This window comes from Meles meles, chromosome 1 (genome assembly GCF_922984935.1).
Source record: "Meles meles chromosome 1, mMelMel3.1 paternal haplotype, whole genome shotgun sequence".
Classification (NCBI taxonomy): domain Eukaryota; kingdom Metazoa; phylum Chordata; class Mammalia; order Carnivora; family Mustelidae; genus Meles; species Meles meles.
Window position 1 is genome coordinate 108,216,999 of NC_060066.1, and position 15,937 is coordinate 108,232,935.

Sequence of the window (15,937 nt, forward strand, 5' to 3'; positions counted from 1 at the left end):
GATGTCATGTGTGACTCTGGATTCTTCCTAAAACTGCCATCTCAAAAGATTGTCAACCCTCAGTACTCTTTCTGTATTCGTTCTACTCAATATGGGACATCTTCATATAATTATGACATCTGAGGTATTGGAGTTGAGAAGTAATTAAAGAAACCAGCCAATAACTGTGTATTTGCAACATATCTGGGTTAATGCAGACAACATGTACTCCATTTTCTGCATAGTTATTTCTGAATATTATAATGCCATATTTGACAGGAAGAAGTGGTGCTTAATCTTAGAACTTGTGACATAAATTATTCTCATAGATGTGATGTATGAACTATAAGTTTGGAAAATAATCCACATTCCATTTTTATTTTTCTGGTTACCACCAAATGTTTTATTGCCACAATTAGATTTACATAGCTTCTATCCACTTTAAGATTACTTTCAAATCTTCCTTTACCCTTTGGCTTTCACCTTTTCTCTCTTTTTTTTTTAAGATTTTATGTATTTATTTGTCAGAGAGAGAGCGAGCACAAGCAGGGGGTGCAGCATGCAGAGGGAGAAGCAGGCTCCCCACTGAGCAAGGAGCCCAATGCTGTACTCCATCCCAGGACCCTGGGATCATAACCTGAGTGAAAGGCAGATGCTAAACCAACTGAGCACCCAGGTGTCCCTCACCTATTCTCTTTATTCACCTTTAAAGTAAGAAACTTATGAGTAACAACATATCAAATTTAAATTTCTACACCCTTCTCTTCACTATCTGATCCAACATATGCTAGGGAGCAAGAAGAAAGAGAAGGAAAGGATATGGATAATCTAGATTGAGTGGACAATCAAAAGCTGACGACAAGATAATCTGAGGATTATTCCCTGCCTTGAAATTTCTCAGAATCTGTCTTCCCCTTTCTAAGTACAATATTTAAAGATAAAAAGCTTTGAAAGGCCAGATTGAAAATAGCTACTGGTTGTAAATTTAGAGATCTGACTGAATCAGTATGGATGAAGCCTCCCCAAGATCAGAAACAGAGTTCTGATTCTGAATCCTCTTTCATTCTTCCAGATTTACTTGAAATTGAAGGAAAGAAAAAAAAAATGTCTCCACTTCTGAGAAGCATCTTCAATATCACTGAAATGTTCAATCAATATGCCTCACATGACTGTGATGGGGCAGCACTAAGCAAAAAGGACCTGAAGAACCTCCTCGAAAGGGAATTTGGAGATGTCCTTCGGGTAAGAAATAATACAAAGAGAAAATCTACTGATTTAGGGTTATAAAATTTCTTCTCAGGAGAGATCATAGCAAAGAATGGCCACATATCCATTTTGTACCATCACAACTCTACACTACATTCCCTATTTACTTATCGTTTTTAAGATTTTATTTATTTATGAGAGAGAAAGACCATCTGTACTCAAGTGCAGGGGTGTGGGGGGTAGAGGAAGAGGGACAAGTAGACTTATGCTGAGTGCAAAGTCCATTGCTGGCTCAATCCCACAACCCTGAGATCATGACCAGAGCAGAAACCAAGTGTCCAGTCTGGTGCTTAACTGAGCGGCTTAGGTGCCCCCACCCCCATTCATTTCTGAGTATTCAGCTGGCATTGTAGTCTGAGAACTAAGGAAGTTGTTAGCAACTATTTCATGTACTTGATGGCAATGAATGAACTGTTCATGGGAAGTTACCACCAAAGATGTCAGATCAAACTAAACTTGGAAGGAACTTACATTTATTTCCAAATTTAAATAATTAAAATCAGTCTATTCCGTAGTAAAATGGTGTTAACATGCTTTGTTCTGTTTTCAAACATGGGATAAAAATGGATCAGGAGTACTGGCTATTTCAGACAGAAATGGCTGCTGTAAAACTTCATAAATTTCCATTATATTTCTCTTGAGGATTAGTTCATTCTCACCCAGCTCAAGAGAAGATGGATTCCTTTTTTTTTTTTTTTTTTAGATTTTATTTATTTATTTGACAGAGATCAGGAGTAGGCAGAGAGGCAGGCAGAGAGAGAGGAATGGAAGCAGGCTCCCTGCTGGGCAGAGAGCCCGATGCGGGGCTCGATCCCAGGACCCTGGGATCATGACCTGAGCCTAAGGCAGAGGCTTTAACCCACTGAGCCACCCAGGCTCCCCGAGAAGATGGATTCTTTTGACCAGCATTAAATTACAAGTTACAAAAATTTTCAACAGATGTTTTAAAATGAAGTGTTCACATTTTACACAGGGACAAGACTTAATACACATTGGATGTTTTTTTAATTGCTCTTAATGATTTTTGAGTGTCAGCATATCACAAAACCTTCATCGTGGGAAAAGTTTACTACTTGTTAAATAGTACATTGTACAATTTTTGTTTTCATTTTTTAATAGAGACCACATGACCCTGAAACAGTAGATCTGATCCTGGAACTTCTAGATCGAGACTGTAACGGGCTCATCGATTTCAATGAATTCCTCCTGTTCGTTTTCAAGGTAGCTCAAGCTTGTTATTACGCTCTTAGCCAGGCCTCCGGGCTAGATGAGAAGAGAGCCAAGTGTGAGGGAAGGGAGAACCCATTACAAGAACCCAGGCAAGAAGACCAAAGGATATTTGAGCCCCAGGACAGACAATTAGAAGAACGCAGGCAGAAAAGGCAAGAACTGGAGAGGGAGCTCGCTGAGGAAGAGAAGCAGCGGCTGCAGAGGCGAGAACGGGAAGAGCGCCTTGAGGAGGAAGAGCATCTGCAGGGGCGCAAGGGTCGGGAGCTAGAGAAATTGTCTAACCAAGAGCAAAGCCGAGAGAGGCGGGAGCAGCGAGAACTCCAGAAGGAAGAACAGCTGCAAAGGCTAGAGCGCCAAGAGCAATGGAAGCGGGCGCTCCAGGAAGAGGAGGAGTTGGAACCGCAGAGACGCAAGGAGACGCGCTTGCCGCAGGAGCTGAGGCGCGTGCAAGAGACACGCGAGCAAGAACTGAGGCGCGAGGAGCAGCGCTTGGAGCAGGAACTGAGGCTCGAGCAGGAGGAAAGACGAGAGCAAGAACTAAGGCGCCAGCAGGAGGAAAGACGCGAGCAAGAACTAAGGCGCCAGCAGGAGGAAAGACGTGAGCAAGAACTAAGGCGCCAGTCGGAGGAAAGACGGGAGCAAGAACTGAGGCGCGAGGAGCCCCGCTTGGAGCAGGAGCTGAGGCGAGAGCAGGAAGAAAGGCGCAAACAGGAGCTGAGGCGGGAGCAGGGGGAGAGACGCCAGCAGCTGAGGCGCGAGCAGGAGAGACGCGAGCAAGAACTGAGGCGCGAGGAGCAGCGCTTGGAGCAGGAACTGAGGCTCGAGCAGGAGGAAAGACGTGAGCAAGAACTGAGGCGCCAGCAGGAGGAAAGACGTGAGCAAGAACTGAGGTGCGAGGAGCCCCGTTTGGAGCAGGAGCCGAGGCGCGAGCAGGAGGAAAGGCTCAAACAGGAGCTGAGGCAGGAGCAGGAGCTGAGGCGCGAGCAGGAGAGACGCGAGCAAGAACTGAGGCGCGAGGAGCCCCGCTTGGAGCAGGAGCTGAGGCGTGAGCAGGAGGAAAGACGCGAGCAAGAGCTGAGGCGCGAGCAGGAGAGACGGGAGCAAAAACTGAGGCGCGAGGAGACCCGCTTGGAGCAGGAGCTGAGGCGCGAGCAGCAGCTAAGGCGTGAGCAGGAGGAAAGACTTGAGCAGGAGCTGAAGCGGGAGCAGGAAGAGAGACGCCAGCAACTGAGGCGCGAGGAGCAGCGCTTGGAGCAGGAGCTGAAGCGCGAGCAAGAGGAGAGACGCGAGCAAGAGCTGAGACGCGAGCAGCAGCTGAGGCAGGAGCAGGAGAGACGCGAGGAGCAGCGCTTGGAGCAACAGCTCCGGCACGAGCAGGAGCTGAGGCGCGAGGAGCCACGCTTGGAGCAGGAGGAGAGACGCGAGCAGGAAGAGAGACTCGAGCAAGAGCTGAGGCGCGAGCAGGAGGAAAGACGCGAGCAGCTGAGGAGCGAGGAGCCCCGCTTGGAACAGGAGAGGAGGAAAGAGCAGCTCAGGCGCGAGGAGCAGCGCTTAGAGCAGCAGCTCAGGCGCGAGGAGCCGCGCCTGGAACAGGAACTGAGACGCGAGCAGGAAGAGAGACTCGAGCAACACCTGAGGCGCGAGCAGGAGGAAAGACGCGAGCAGGAGGAAAGACGTGAGCAGCTGAGATGCGAGGAGCCCCACTTGGAACAGGAGAGGCGGAAAGAGGAGCTCAGGCGCGAGGAGCCGCGCCTGGAGAAGGAGCTGAGGCGTGAGCAGGAAGAGAGACTCGAGCAACAGCTGAGGCGCGAGCAAGAGGAAAGACTCGAGCAGCTGAGGAGCGAGGAGACCCATTTTGAACAGGAGAGGCGGAAAGAGCAGCTCAGGCGCAAGCAGCAGCTGGCTGAGGAGGCGGTGGAACAGGAAGAGGCCCAAGAGCGGGGCAAGAGCCGCACCCCAAGGTGGCAGTGGCAGCTCGAAAGTGAGGCAGAAGCTCGTCAAAGCAAAGTCTACTCCAGGCCCCGCAGGCAGGAGCAGAAGCACTGCCCGGAACAGGAGGAGAAGAAGCGGCGCCAGGAGCTCGAGCGGCAACTCCGGGAGCAGGAGGAGGATGGTCAGTGGCGGCGCGGGTTCCGGCCCCTCCGGGAAGAGCGCGAACGGCGGCTGCAACGGGAGGAGCAGGCACGCCTGCAGGTGGATGAGGAAGAGCAGCGCCGCGACTTCAGGTGGCAGTGGCAGGCTGAGGAAGAGAGCGAGAGGCGCCGCCAGAGGCTGTCGGCCACGCCCGCGTCGCAGGAGCTGGGGGAGAAGCAGTTAAGAGCTGAGGAGCGTCAAGCACAGGAACTGTTCTGTGAAGAGAAGGAGCAGAGCCGTCAGCGACTCGAGAGGGAGCAGGAGCAGCAGGTCCGTGAGGAGAAGCAGCTCCAGTTGGAGGAGAGCTTCCAAGAGGACCGGGAGAGGAAACTACACCAGGAAGAGCAGCGCCACGACCAAAAATGGAGGTGGCAACCAGATGAGGAAAGCCAGAGACGCCGCCACATAGTGTACGCCAAGCCAGCGGAACGAGAGCAGCTGAGGGAAGAAGAGCAGCTGCAGAGAGAGGAACGCGAGAAGAGGCGTCGCCAGGAGCGGGTGAGACAATATCGGGAGGAAGAGCAGCTGCAGAAAGAGGAACGCGAGAAGAAGCGCCGCCAGGAGCGGGAGAGACAATACCGAGAGGAAGAGCAGCTGCAGAGGGAGGAACGCGAGAAGAGGCGCCGTCAGGAGCTGGAGAGACAATACCGGGAGGAAGAGCAGCTGCAGCGGGAGGAAGAGCAGCTGCAGAGGGAGAGGAGGCACGAACAGCTCGACAGGCAATATCTGGAGGATGAAGAGCTGCAGCTCCTAGAAGGGAAGCGGCAATTCCAGGATGACGATCAACGCGGTGATCTGAAGTGGCAGTGGCAACCAGAAAAAGAAAATGAAGTTCGTAATCATAGGGTTTACTCCGAACGCAGAGAGAATGAAGAAAAGATCCAGGAGGTCGACAGGAAGTTCCGCCAGGAGGAGCAGCTCCTACAGGAAAGGGAAGAACAGCTGCGCCGCCAGGAACGCGACAGAAAGTTCCGCGAGGAAGAACAGCAGCTGCGCCGCAGGGAACGTGAGCAACAGCTGCGCCAGGAGCGCGACAGAAAGTTCCGCGAGGAGGAACAGCTCCTGCAGGAAAGGGAGGAACAGCTGCGCCGCCAGGAGCGCGACAGAAAGTTCCGCGAGGAAGAACAGCAGCTGCGTCGCAGGGAACGTGAGCAACAGCTCCGCCAGGAGCGCGACAGAAAGTTCCGCGAGGAGGAGCAGCTCCTGCAGGAAAGGGAGGAAGAGCTGCGCCGCCAGGAGCGCGACAGAAAGTTCCGCGAGGAGGAGCAGCTCCTGCAGGAAAGGGAAGAACGGCTGCGCCGCCAGGAGCGCGACAGAAAGTTCCGCGAGGAGGAGCAGCTCCTGCAGGAAAGGGAAGAACGGCTGCGCCGCCAGGAGCGCGACAGAAAGTTCCGCGAGGAGGAGCAGCTCCTGCAGGAAAGGGAGGAACAGCTGCGCCGCCAGGAGCGCGACAGAAAGTTCCGCGAGGAAGAACAGCAGCTGCGTCGCAGGGAACGAGAGCAACAGCTCCGCCAGGAGCGCGACAGAAAGTTCCGCGAGGAGGAGCAGCTCCTGCAGGAAAGGGAGGAACAGCTGCGCCGCCAGGAGCGCGACAGAAAGTTCCTCGAGGAAGAACAGCAGCTGCGTCGCAGGGAACGTGAGCAACAGCTCCGCAAGGAACGCGACAGAAAGTTCCGCGAGGAGGAGCAGCTCCTGCAGGAAAGGGAAGAACAGCTGCGCCGCCAGCAGGAGGAGCAGCAGAGGCGCCGTGGCCAAGTCTGGGAGAAAGGAGACATGGGCAGTCAGCAGGCTCTGGAGCCTGGCAAGCGTCAGTTTGCCAGTGTCCCGGTGCGCTCCAGCCCTCTCTATGAGTACATCCAAGAGCAGAGATCTCAGTACCGCCCATAGGAGATGCTGCCAATATCCGGACACCTACCAAAGCTTTCAGCAAAAGAAAATGAGGAACACTGGATACCAAATAACTCAAATGTTTCTGGTTGTGGGAGAACTCTCTGATGTTCCAAAATCTTTTTTTTTTTCCAAAACCTTAAACTACACTTATTTCATGAACCTTTTACTCTTGCCTCTTCTTCCTGAAATAATTCTTTACTGCAGGGTGTCTTTGCTCTTTGGTGCAGATATGGTGTGCATTTTTTTAAAACATAAATAACTTGTTTAAGGAGTTTTGTTTGGAGAACGTAAATTTGCTTTCAAAAGTAACAAAGAATATGATTTAAGATTCAAAAGAACTGGGTCTTTTTTTTTTTTAATGGTTGATCCATCGTTTGGAGAGTTTGAAATTTTTAATGTTCAGTTGGTATTTCTTCTTGAGCCTAAAGGACATTAATATTTACCTCCAAATAGACTGGCTTTTGTGACATAATTAGCACAGATTCTGCAAGGGGACTGAATTTTTACAACTTTGAAGAGCACAGGGGGAGTGACTTCTACAGAAAAACTCCCTCTGAAATCAGCCCCTAACTGGAAGAAATATCTGTTATGAAGAAGGTTTAGCTTCAAGACTTAGAATTTGATTTAGATTTTTTTTTCACACTTCATAAACACTTAAAATCTCAATGAGCAAAAGCAAGGTGTTTCTCAAACAACTCCAGAGTTCAAATTTTAAAACTCTCTACTGTAGTCTGTAGTGCTCAATTTCTTTTCCCCCAGTCTTTGATGAGTTTGAGAATTTTATTACCTTTGTTCATTTTAACTGAGAAGGAGACTGCTCAGGATCCTGTAAACATCTGTTTAGCTCTAGAGCCAGTAAGCAATCACAGCATTTTGGGGGAGAGAAAGGGAAAATTTGTGAACAGAAGGGCAAGTTCCTAGAAGCCCTTAGATGAGACCCATCAGCCCACAATCCTTTGAGGCCTATTAATTCTACCTTGGAGATGTTCTTATTGAAATGACTGGACTGTGTAAAAAATAATAAATGTTTGGCAAATAATTATTTTTGTCTGTTTTGATTATGCATCAAATCATAATTCAAGATCTAATGGTCTGTAACTGATGTAATATCCCATATAAGGGTATTTGGCTATTTTTGTCTATGTCTAAATACGAAAAAGGAAAAAAAAAAAACACCTATTTTCCCCAACCATTTTTCCCTGTAAGATTGAACCCTATATTATTTGCATCTCCAAGCTGCAATTCTCTTTCCAAGTGTTTTTATTCTTGACCCCACAGCTTTGTATTCTAGCAGTGACTCACTAGTCATGACATTATACAATGTTATTTGAATAATGTGTTTATACAAAATTATTTGTATAATGTGTTTGTTAATTCTTCCTTCTGATAATATAGCAGCTTCTTGGTCTCTGGTGTCTGATAAGCCAAAGTAAAAAATTGCCTAAAAGTTCAGCTCAATACTATAGAAGTTATAGATTATCTTTACTTAAGCAACATAATCCATGAGGTCACACAGTCAGAAGATGCTTAATACTAATCAAGCCAAAGTATAAAATTGTTATCTAATAATCCAAACCCCCCTGTGCCACCTGCTGAACTCTACATTCAGCATTTACACCTTAGTAACTAGGAATAAGTCCAGGAAGACCCTGATCGAGGAAAGGATCATTTCTAATTGTGAGGGTCATGGGTGAGAAGATGTTCTAAATTACAGACACTTAACATTTTGATCAATGGTAGAGACAATAAAGCAAAGCCTATAACTCCTGAGAATCATTCTCATAGAGTAAGGTGACATTTTCTGCAAGGAGCCCTGGGCTCTTGCTCACTTTAACACAAATAGCAGGTACCCACAAAAGACAGAACCTGGGAATCCCCTGATATTACCTTGGAACTTCATCTCTTTCAAATGATTTCTAACTGGAAAAACTGTTTTTCTCTTAAGGCAAGTGTAAACTTTTCCTTACTTAAGAATCTTCACAGAAACCCCAGAAGAGCCTGACTGGCTTTCCCCAAGATCCTCTCAGTGGGCACCATTTCAGAGCCGCCTTATAAATATCAGCCCCAGGATACTCCTGAAATTTACACTCATCATCTAAGCTACAGTTCAACTATAATAAAATAATCAAAGCCCTTCAGACTTCTTATAGCACTTTACAAGATGAGGAAAGGGCCAAAGTCCAAACAAGAAAGTTATATCACAGTTACAATAACATGTAGTTAAAAAAAAAAAAAAAATGTCAGCCAGTCCATGCCCTATGGCTCTTCTTTTAGTTGCTGGCAAAAGAACATGCTGGCAAGCCAACCTTCCTGCTCCACCTGATAATGTACATGCATGGGCAGAAACTTGAAGCTGTTGGGCAACTGGCTGCTTACCTATAAACTGGGAGCTCTAGTAACATAAACTGGCTCCTACTGGGGAATGGGGTTGAGAGTTTAATACATATAATCTGTGATGGAAAAGCTGGTCTCCATCTTTTGGGCTGAATTATGTTCCCCCTAGAGGTTCATATGTTGAAGTCCTAACTCTCAGCACATTAAAATGTAGTCATATTTGGAGATGTAGTATTTAAATAGGTAATTAAATTAATATGAGGTTATTAGGTGGGCCCTAATGCCATACAAATGGTGTCCTGATAAGAAGAAGAAATTTGGACACAGACATGGAGGGAGGGAAGATGATATAAAGACACAGGAAGAAAATGGCCATCTAAAAGCCAAGGATAGAGATCCCTGGAACAGATCATTCTCTCATGGCCGTCAGAAGAAACCAACCCTTCCAACATCTTGATCTTACACTTCTAACATCCAGAACTGTAAGAAAATTAGTTTATGTTGGTTGAACCACCCAGTCCGTGACACTTTGTATGATAGCTCTGGCAAACTAATACACCACGCAAGGTGAGGTTATGCTTGGAAATATCTGTATTATAACGTGATGATCTTATTTATCCTTTGACATTTTACAAGCAGATCCTGGTTACTCAAAGACACTTTACTAAATCTGCCATAGTTTCTATGGTGCAGTGGAAAGACTGCTACAAGGAATCAGAAGTCTGGGATTCATACATTCATTCATTCATTCACTCATTCATTCAGCAAATATTTATTGAGTCCTTGCTATGTGCAAGGCATTCTAAGGCACTATGCATACAGTAATGAAATAGTCCTTCTCACCCGTACTATCACTTTACTATCTGTGTATCCTTGTGCAAGTCACAGGCCTTCTGGGCCTCATTTTGTATTATGCACTACGAGGCTGAAATAGCTATCACGAAGGTTATTCCTAGGACTGAAAAAAAAAAATTCTAACATTCAGTTTGTTCAACTGAAACTCTAAAAGCAATGCAAATAATGCCTCACCCCAGCTTCTACCCTGAGCTAAAAGGAAGCAGGAAAAAGAATTAACTGATGGTGATTATCAGAGCCTACTTCTAACTTCAAAGATCCTGCCTTTCTAGCCAATCAGATCTGAAGTTCCTTCCATTTATCTCCCAAATTCTTCTCCAGAGTGGTTTCCTATTATCCCAAGTTTATTCATAAAGGGAGAAGATGCTAAACCTACTTACTTTATTTTATTTTACTTTTTCAGTGTTCCAAGATTCATTTTTTATGCACCACACCCAGTGCTCCATGCAATACGTGCCCTCTTTAATACCCACCACCAGGATCACCCAACCTCCCACCACTCTCTTTTCCAAAACCCTCAGTGTGTTTCTCAGATTCCACAGTTTCATGGTTCTCCCCCTCCAATTTTCCCCAGTTCACTTCTTTCCTTCTCCTAATGTCCTTCATGTTATTTCTCATGCTCCACAAATAAGCAAAACCCATGATAATTGACTCTCTCTGTTGACTTATTTCACTCAGCATAATCTCTTCCAGTCCCATCCATGTTGATACAAAAGTTGGGTATCCGTCCGTTCTGAGGGAGGCATAAAACTCCATAATATATATGGACCATTTGTCCGTTGAAGGACATCTTGGTTCTTTCCACAGTTTGACGACTGTGGACATTGCTGCTATGAACATTGGCCTTCTTTTCACTACATCTGTGTCTTTGGGGTAAATACCCGGTGGTGTATTTTCAGGGTCATAGGGAAGCTCTATTTTTAATTTCTTAAGGAATCTCCACACTATTTTCCAAAGTGGCTACACCAACTTGCATTCGAACCAACAGTATAAGAGAGTTCCCCTTTCTCCACATCCTCTCCAACATATGATGTTTACTGTCTTGTTAATTTTGGCCATTCTTACTGGTGTACAATGGTATGTCAGGGTGGTTTTGATTTGAATCTCCCTGATGGCTAGTGATGATGAATATTTTTCATGTGTCTGTTAGCCATTTCTATCTCTTCCTTGGAGTACTGTCTGTTCATGTCTTCTGCCCATTTTTTGACATGATTATCTGTTTTTTTGAGTGTTGAGTTTGAGGAGTTCTTTATAGATCTTGGATATCAGTCCTTTGTCTGTAGTGCCATTCCATGGGTTGCCTCTTTGTTTTGTTGACTGTTTCCTTTGCTGTGCAAAAGCTTTTGATCTTGATGAAGTCCCAAAAGTTCATTTTTTCTTTTGTTTCCTTTGCCTTTGGAGACGTGTCTTGAAAGATGTTGCTGTGGCTGATGTCGAAGGGGTTACTGCCTACGTTCTCCTCTAAGATTTTGAAGGATTCCTGCCTCACAGTGGGGTCTTATATCCATTTTGAGTTATCCTTGTATATGGTGTAAGAGAATGGTTGAGTTTAATTCTTCTACACAGAGCTGTCCAACTTCCCCAGCACCATTTATTGAAGAGACTTTCTTTTTTCCACTGGATATTTTTCCTACTTTGTCAAAGATTAGTTGACCAGAGTTGCAGGTCCATATTTGGGCTCTCTACTCTGTTGACTGGTCTACGTGTCTGTTTTTTTGCCAGTACCATGCTGTCTTGGTGATCACAACTTTGTAGTAAAGCTTGAAATCAGGCAACATGATGCCCCCAGGTTTGTATTTCTTTCTTAATATTTCCTTAGCAATTCGGGGTCTTTTCTGGTTCCATACAAATTTTAGGTTTGTTTGTTCCAGCACTTGGAAAAATGCCAGTGGAATTCTGATCAGGCTGGCATTGAAAGTATAGATTGCTCAGGGCAGTATAGACATTTTAACAATGCTGATTCTTCTGATCCGTGAGCATGGAATGCTTTTCCATCTTTTTGTGTCTTCTTCAATTTCTTTCATGAGTGTTCTGTATTTCCTCAAGTATAGATCCTTTACCTCTTTGGTTAGGTTTATTCCCAGGTATCTTATGGTTCTTGGTGCTATAGTAAATGGAATCAATTCTCAAATTTCCCTTTCTATATTTTCATTGTTAGTGTATAAGAAAGCAACTGATTCCTATACATTGATTTTGTATCCTGCCACATTACTGAATTGCTGTATGAGTTCTAGTAGTTTGGGGTGGAGTCTTTTGGGTTCTCAATATAAAGTATCATGTCATCTGCGAAGAGAGAGTTTGAATTCTTCATTGCCAATTTGAATACCTTTATTTCTCTTTGTTGTCTGATTGCTGTTGCTAGGACTTCTATTACTATGTTGAACAAGAGTGGTGAGAGTGGGCATCCTTGTGTTCCTGATCTCAAGGGGAAGGCTGTCAGCTTTTCCCCCTTGAGGATGATATCTGCTGTGGGTTTTTCATAGATAGATTTTATGAAGTTGAGGAATGTTCCCTCTATCCCTACACTTTGAATCGTTTTAATCAGGAACAGATGCTTATCTTGTCAAATGCTTTTTCTGCATCAATTGAGAGGACCATGTGGTTCTTCTCTCTTCCCTTATTGATTTGTTCTATCACATTGATTGATTTGCGAATGTTGAACCACTCTTGCAACCCAGGGATAAATCCACCTGGTCTTGGAGGATAATTTTTTTAATGTACTGTTGGACCCTATTAGCTAGGATTTTGTTGAGAATCTTGGCATCCATATTCATCAGGGATATTGGTCTGAAATTCTACTTTTTTGTGGGGTCTTTACCTGGTTTGGGGATCAGGGTAATGCTGGCTTCATAAAAAGAGTCTGGAAGTTTTCCTTCTGCTTCAATTGTTTGAAACAGCTTCAGGAGAATAGGTATTATTTTTTCCTTGAAAGTTTGGTAGAATTCTCCAAGGAATCTGTCAGGTCCTGAGCTCTTGTTTTTTGGGAGGCTTTTGATCACTGCTTCAATCTCATTACTAGATATCAGTCTATTCAAGTTGGCAATTTATTCCTGATTCAGTTTTGGAAGTTTATAGTTTTCCAGGAATGCATCCATTTCATCTAGGTTGCTTAACTCATTGGCATGTAACTGTTGATAATAGTTACTGATGATTGTTTCTATTTCCTTGGTGTTCGTTGTGATCTCTCCCTTTTCATTCATAATTTTATTAATTTGGGTCTACTGTCTTTTCTTTTGGATTAGTTTGGCCAATGGTTTATCAATCTTATTGATTCTTTCAAAAAACCAGCTTCTACTTTCATTGATACGTTCTACTGTATCTCTAGTTTCTATCTCAGTGATCTCTGCTCTCATCTTGACTATTTCCCTTCTTGTGTGTGCGATTGACTTAATTTGTTGGTGATTTTCCAATTCTTTAAGGTGTAAAGACAGCTGGTGTATTTTGGATTTTTCAGTTTTTTTGAGGGAGGCTTGAATGGCTATGTATTTCCCCCTTAGAACCGCCTTTGCTGTATCCCACAGGTTTTGAACCTAAGTGTCTTCATTCTCATTAGTTTCCATGAATTGTTTAAGTTCTTCTTTGATTTCCTGGTTGATCCAAGCATTCTTAAACAAGGTAATCTTTAGCTTCCAGGTGTTTGAATTCCTTCTGAACTTTTTCTTGTGGTTGAGCTCCAGTTTCAAAGCATTGTGGTCTGAGAATATGCAGGGAATAATGTCAGTCTTTTGGTATTGGTTGAGTCCTGCTTTGTGACCCAGTATGTGGTCTATTCTGGAGAAGGTTCCATGTGCACTTGAGAAGAATAAGTACTCTGTTGGTTTAGGTGGAATGTTCTGTATATATCTATGAGGTCCATCTGGTCCAATGTGTCATTCAATGCTCTTGTTTCTTTATTGATTTTCTGCTTGGATGATCTATTACTGAGAGCGGTGTGTTAAGACCCCCTACTATTAACGTATTCATATCAATATGACTCTTTATCTTGATTAACCATTGTCTTATGTAGTTGGCTGCTCCCATATTGGGGGCATAAATGTTTAAAAATGTTATATCTTCTTGGTGGATAGTCCCTTTAAGAATGATGTAGTGTCCTTCTGTATCTCTAACTACAGCCTTTAGTTTAAAATCTAATTTATCTGATAGGAGAATCACTACCCCAGCCTTCTTTTGAGGCCCAGTGGCATGAAAGATGCTTCTCCATCCCTTCACTTTCAGTCTGGATGTATCCTTAGGTTCAAAATGGGTCTCTTGTAGACAACATATGGATGGGTCCTGTCGTTTTATCCAATCTGCAACCCTGTGCCATTTTATGGGAGCATTTAGGCTATTCGTGTTGAGAATCATTTTTGAGAGATATGTTTTTATTGACATCATGTTACCTGTAAAGTCCTTGTTTCTATAGATTGTCTCTGTAAATTTCTGTTCAAAGATATTCTTGGGTTTTTTCCTCTTTTATACCCCCTTAATATTTCTTATACTGCTGTCTTGGTGGTCACACACTCTTTTAAACCTTGCTGGTCCCAGAAGTTCTTTATCTCTCCATCCATTTTGAATGTCAGTCTTGCTGGATAAAGTATTCTTGGCTGCATGTTCTTTTCATTTAGTGCCCTGAATATATCTTGCCAGCCCTTTCTGGCTTGCCAGGTTTCTGTGGACAGGTTTGATGTTATTCTGATGGGCCTTCCTCTGTACATAAGGAATCTCTTCTCCCAGCTGCTTTCAAAAGCTCCTGTCCAAAATTATGATTCATCATTTTCACAATCAGGTGTCTCGAGGTCTTTCTAGATTTAAGATCTTGGGGGGAGACCTTTCTGCCTCTAGAACACGAATGCTGGTTCCATTCCCCAGACTGGGAAAATTTTCACGGAGAATTTGTTCAACTATATCCTCTAGTCTTCTTCTTTCTCCTCCCCCTCAGGGATTCCAATAATTCAGACATTGGAACGTTTCATGGCATCATTTATTTCCCTAATTCTGTTTTCATGGCTTCTAAGCTATTTGTTCCAGGCCTCCTCCTGATCCTTTTTCTCTTATCAGTTTGTCCTCTAGATCACTAATTCTATCTTCTGCCTCATTTACCCTAGCTGTTAGAGAATTTAGATTAGATTGGAACTCATTGATAGCATTGTTAACATCTTCCCTGCTGGCTTTCACTTCTGCCCTAATCAATTCCATTATGTCATTAATGGATTTCTCCATCCTGGCCATTGTCTGGATAATTATTAGCCTGAATTCCCTTTTGGACCTACTGTTTATGTCCACATCCAATAGCTCTGATGGAGAAGGCACAGTCTCTGAATTTTTCAACTGTTGGGCATTCCTCCTCCTAGTCATTTTGGTGAGAGATGGCTGAGGGGATGTGTAGCTGAATGTATCAACCGTGGTCCAGGCAAGGTGCACCCTGGAATGCTTCTGAGCTATTGGGAGTCCCCATCAAAAAGAAAGAAAAAAGAGAGAAAGAGAGAGACAGGATAAAAAGAAAAGAGATGACCCAACCTGAATGGGCCCCAAAGGTAAGATTTATAAAGTATACAAACAAAAACACACAAACAAAAAGACCGACAAAAGTAAATGACAAGGAAGAAGAAGAAGAAGAAGAAGAAGAAGAAGAAGAAGAAGAAGAAGAAGAAGAAGAAGAAGACAAACCCAGCCAAAATGAACCATAAGTATAAGATTTATATACTATCAGAACAAAAACAAATACACAGAAACACTGACAGAAGAAAAAGATGGGAGTGTGGTTGTAAATTCTCAGTGTGGTCAAGGAAGGTTATTTTGATTCTACCTGGCTGTATCTTGATATCTTTGTTAAAGGACTCGACTTTCCCGAGATAAAGGGGGATTGAAACTGGTTTATATAGAGAGATAGAATTGACTGGGAAAAGAGGATTACCTTGAAGTTTATCTCCATATGAATATTTTAAAAAGTAGAAAAGCAAATGAAAAACACAGGTATATGTATCAAAAAAGTTCAAGTTAAAAGGTTATTATGGAATTTGTTGTACTGAACCTCTCATTATGATGGTAAATAGGTTAAAAACATAAAAAAATCAAAAAGAACAAGAATAGTGGGAACGAATTAAAAATAAAAGTTGTATCTATGAAATATACAGGCTTTAGGGCAATACCAGGAGCTTAATATCTTCTTTTCCCCTGATATTGGGATTTTACAGTTTTATGTGGACCCTGTGATGGTTGTCCTCTTGTTTTGTCTTGTTTTATTTTGTTTTGGCTGGCTTTCTGGAGGAGG

General features: G+C 44.0%; 1 protein-coding gene across 1 annotated transcript; it reads left to right on the forward strand.

Annotated features, from left to right (window-relative positions):
* Window positions 1-1,083: 1,083 nt before the first annotated feature.
* TCHH (trichohyalin) lies at window positions 1,084-15,320 on the forward strand (the record flags this gene model as incomplete). Its single annotated transcript, XM_046017106.1, has 5 exons — window positions 1,084-1,221; window positions 2,365-3,365; window positions 3,399-6,487; window positions 6,726-6,730; window positions 15,273-15,320. Coding segments are annotated over exons 1-5 (4,281 nt in total), but the record flags the coding sequence as incomplete, so codon positions are not given.
* Window positions 15,321-15,937: the final 617 nt, after the last annotated feature.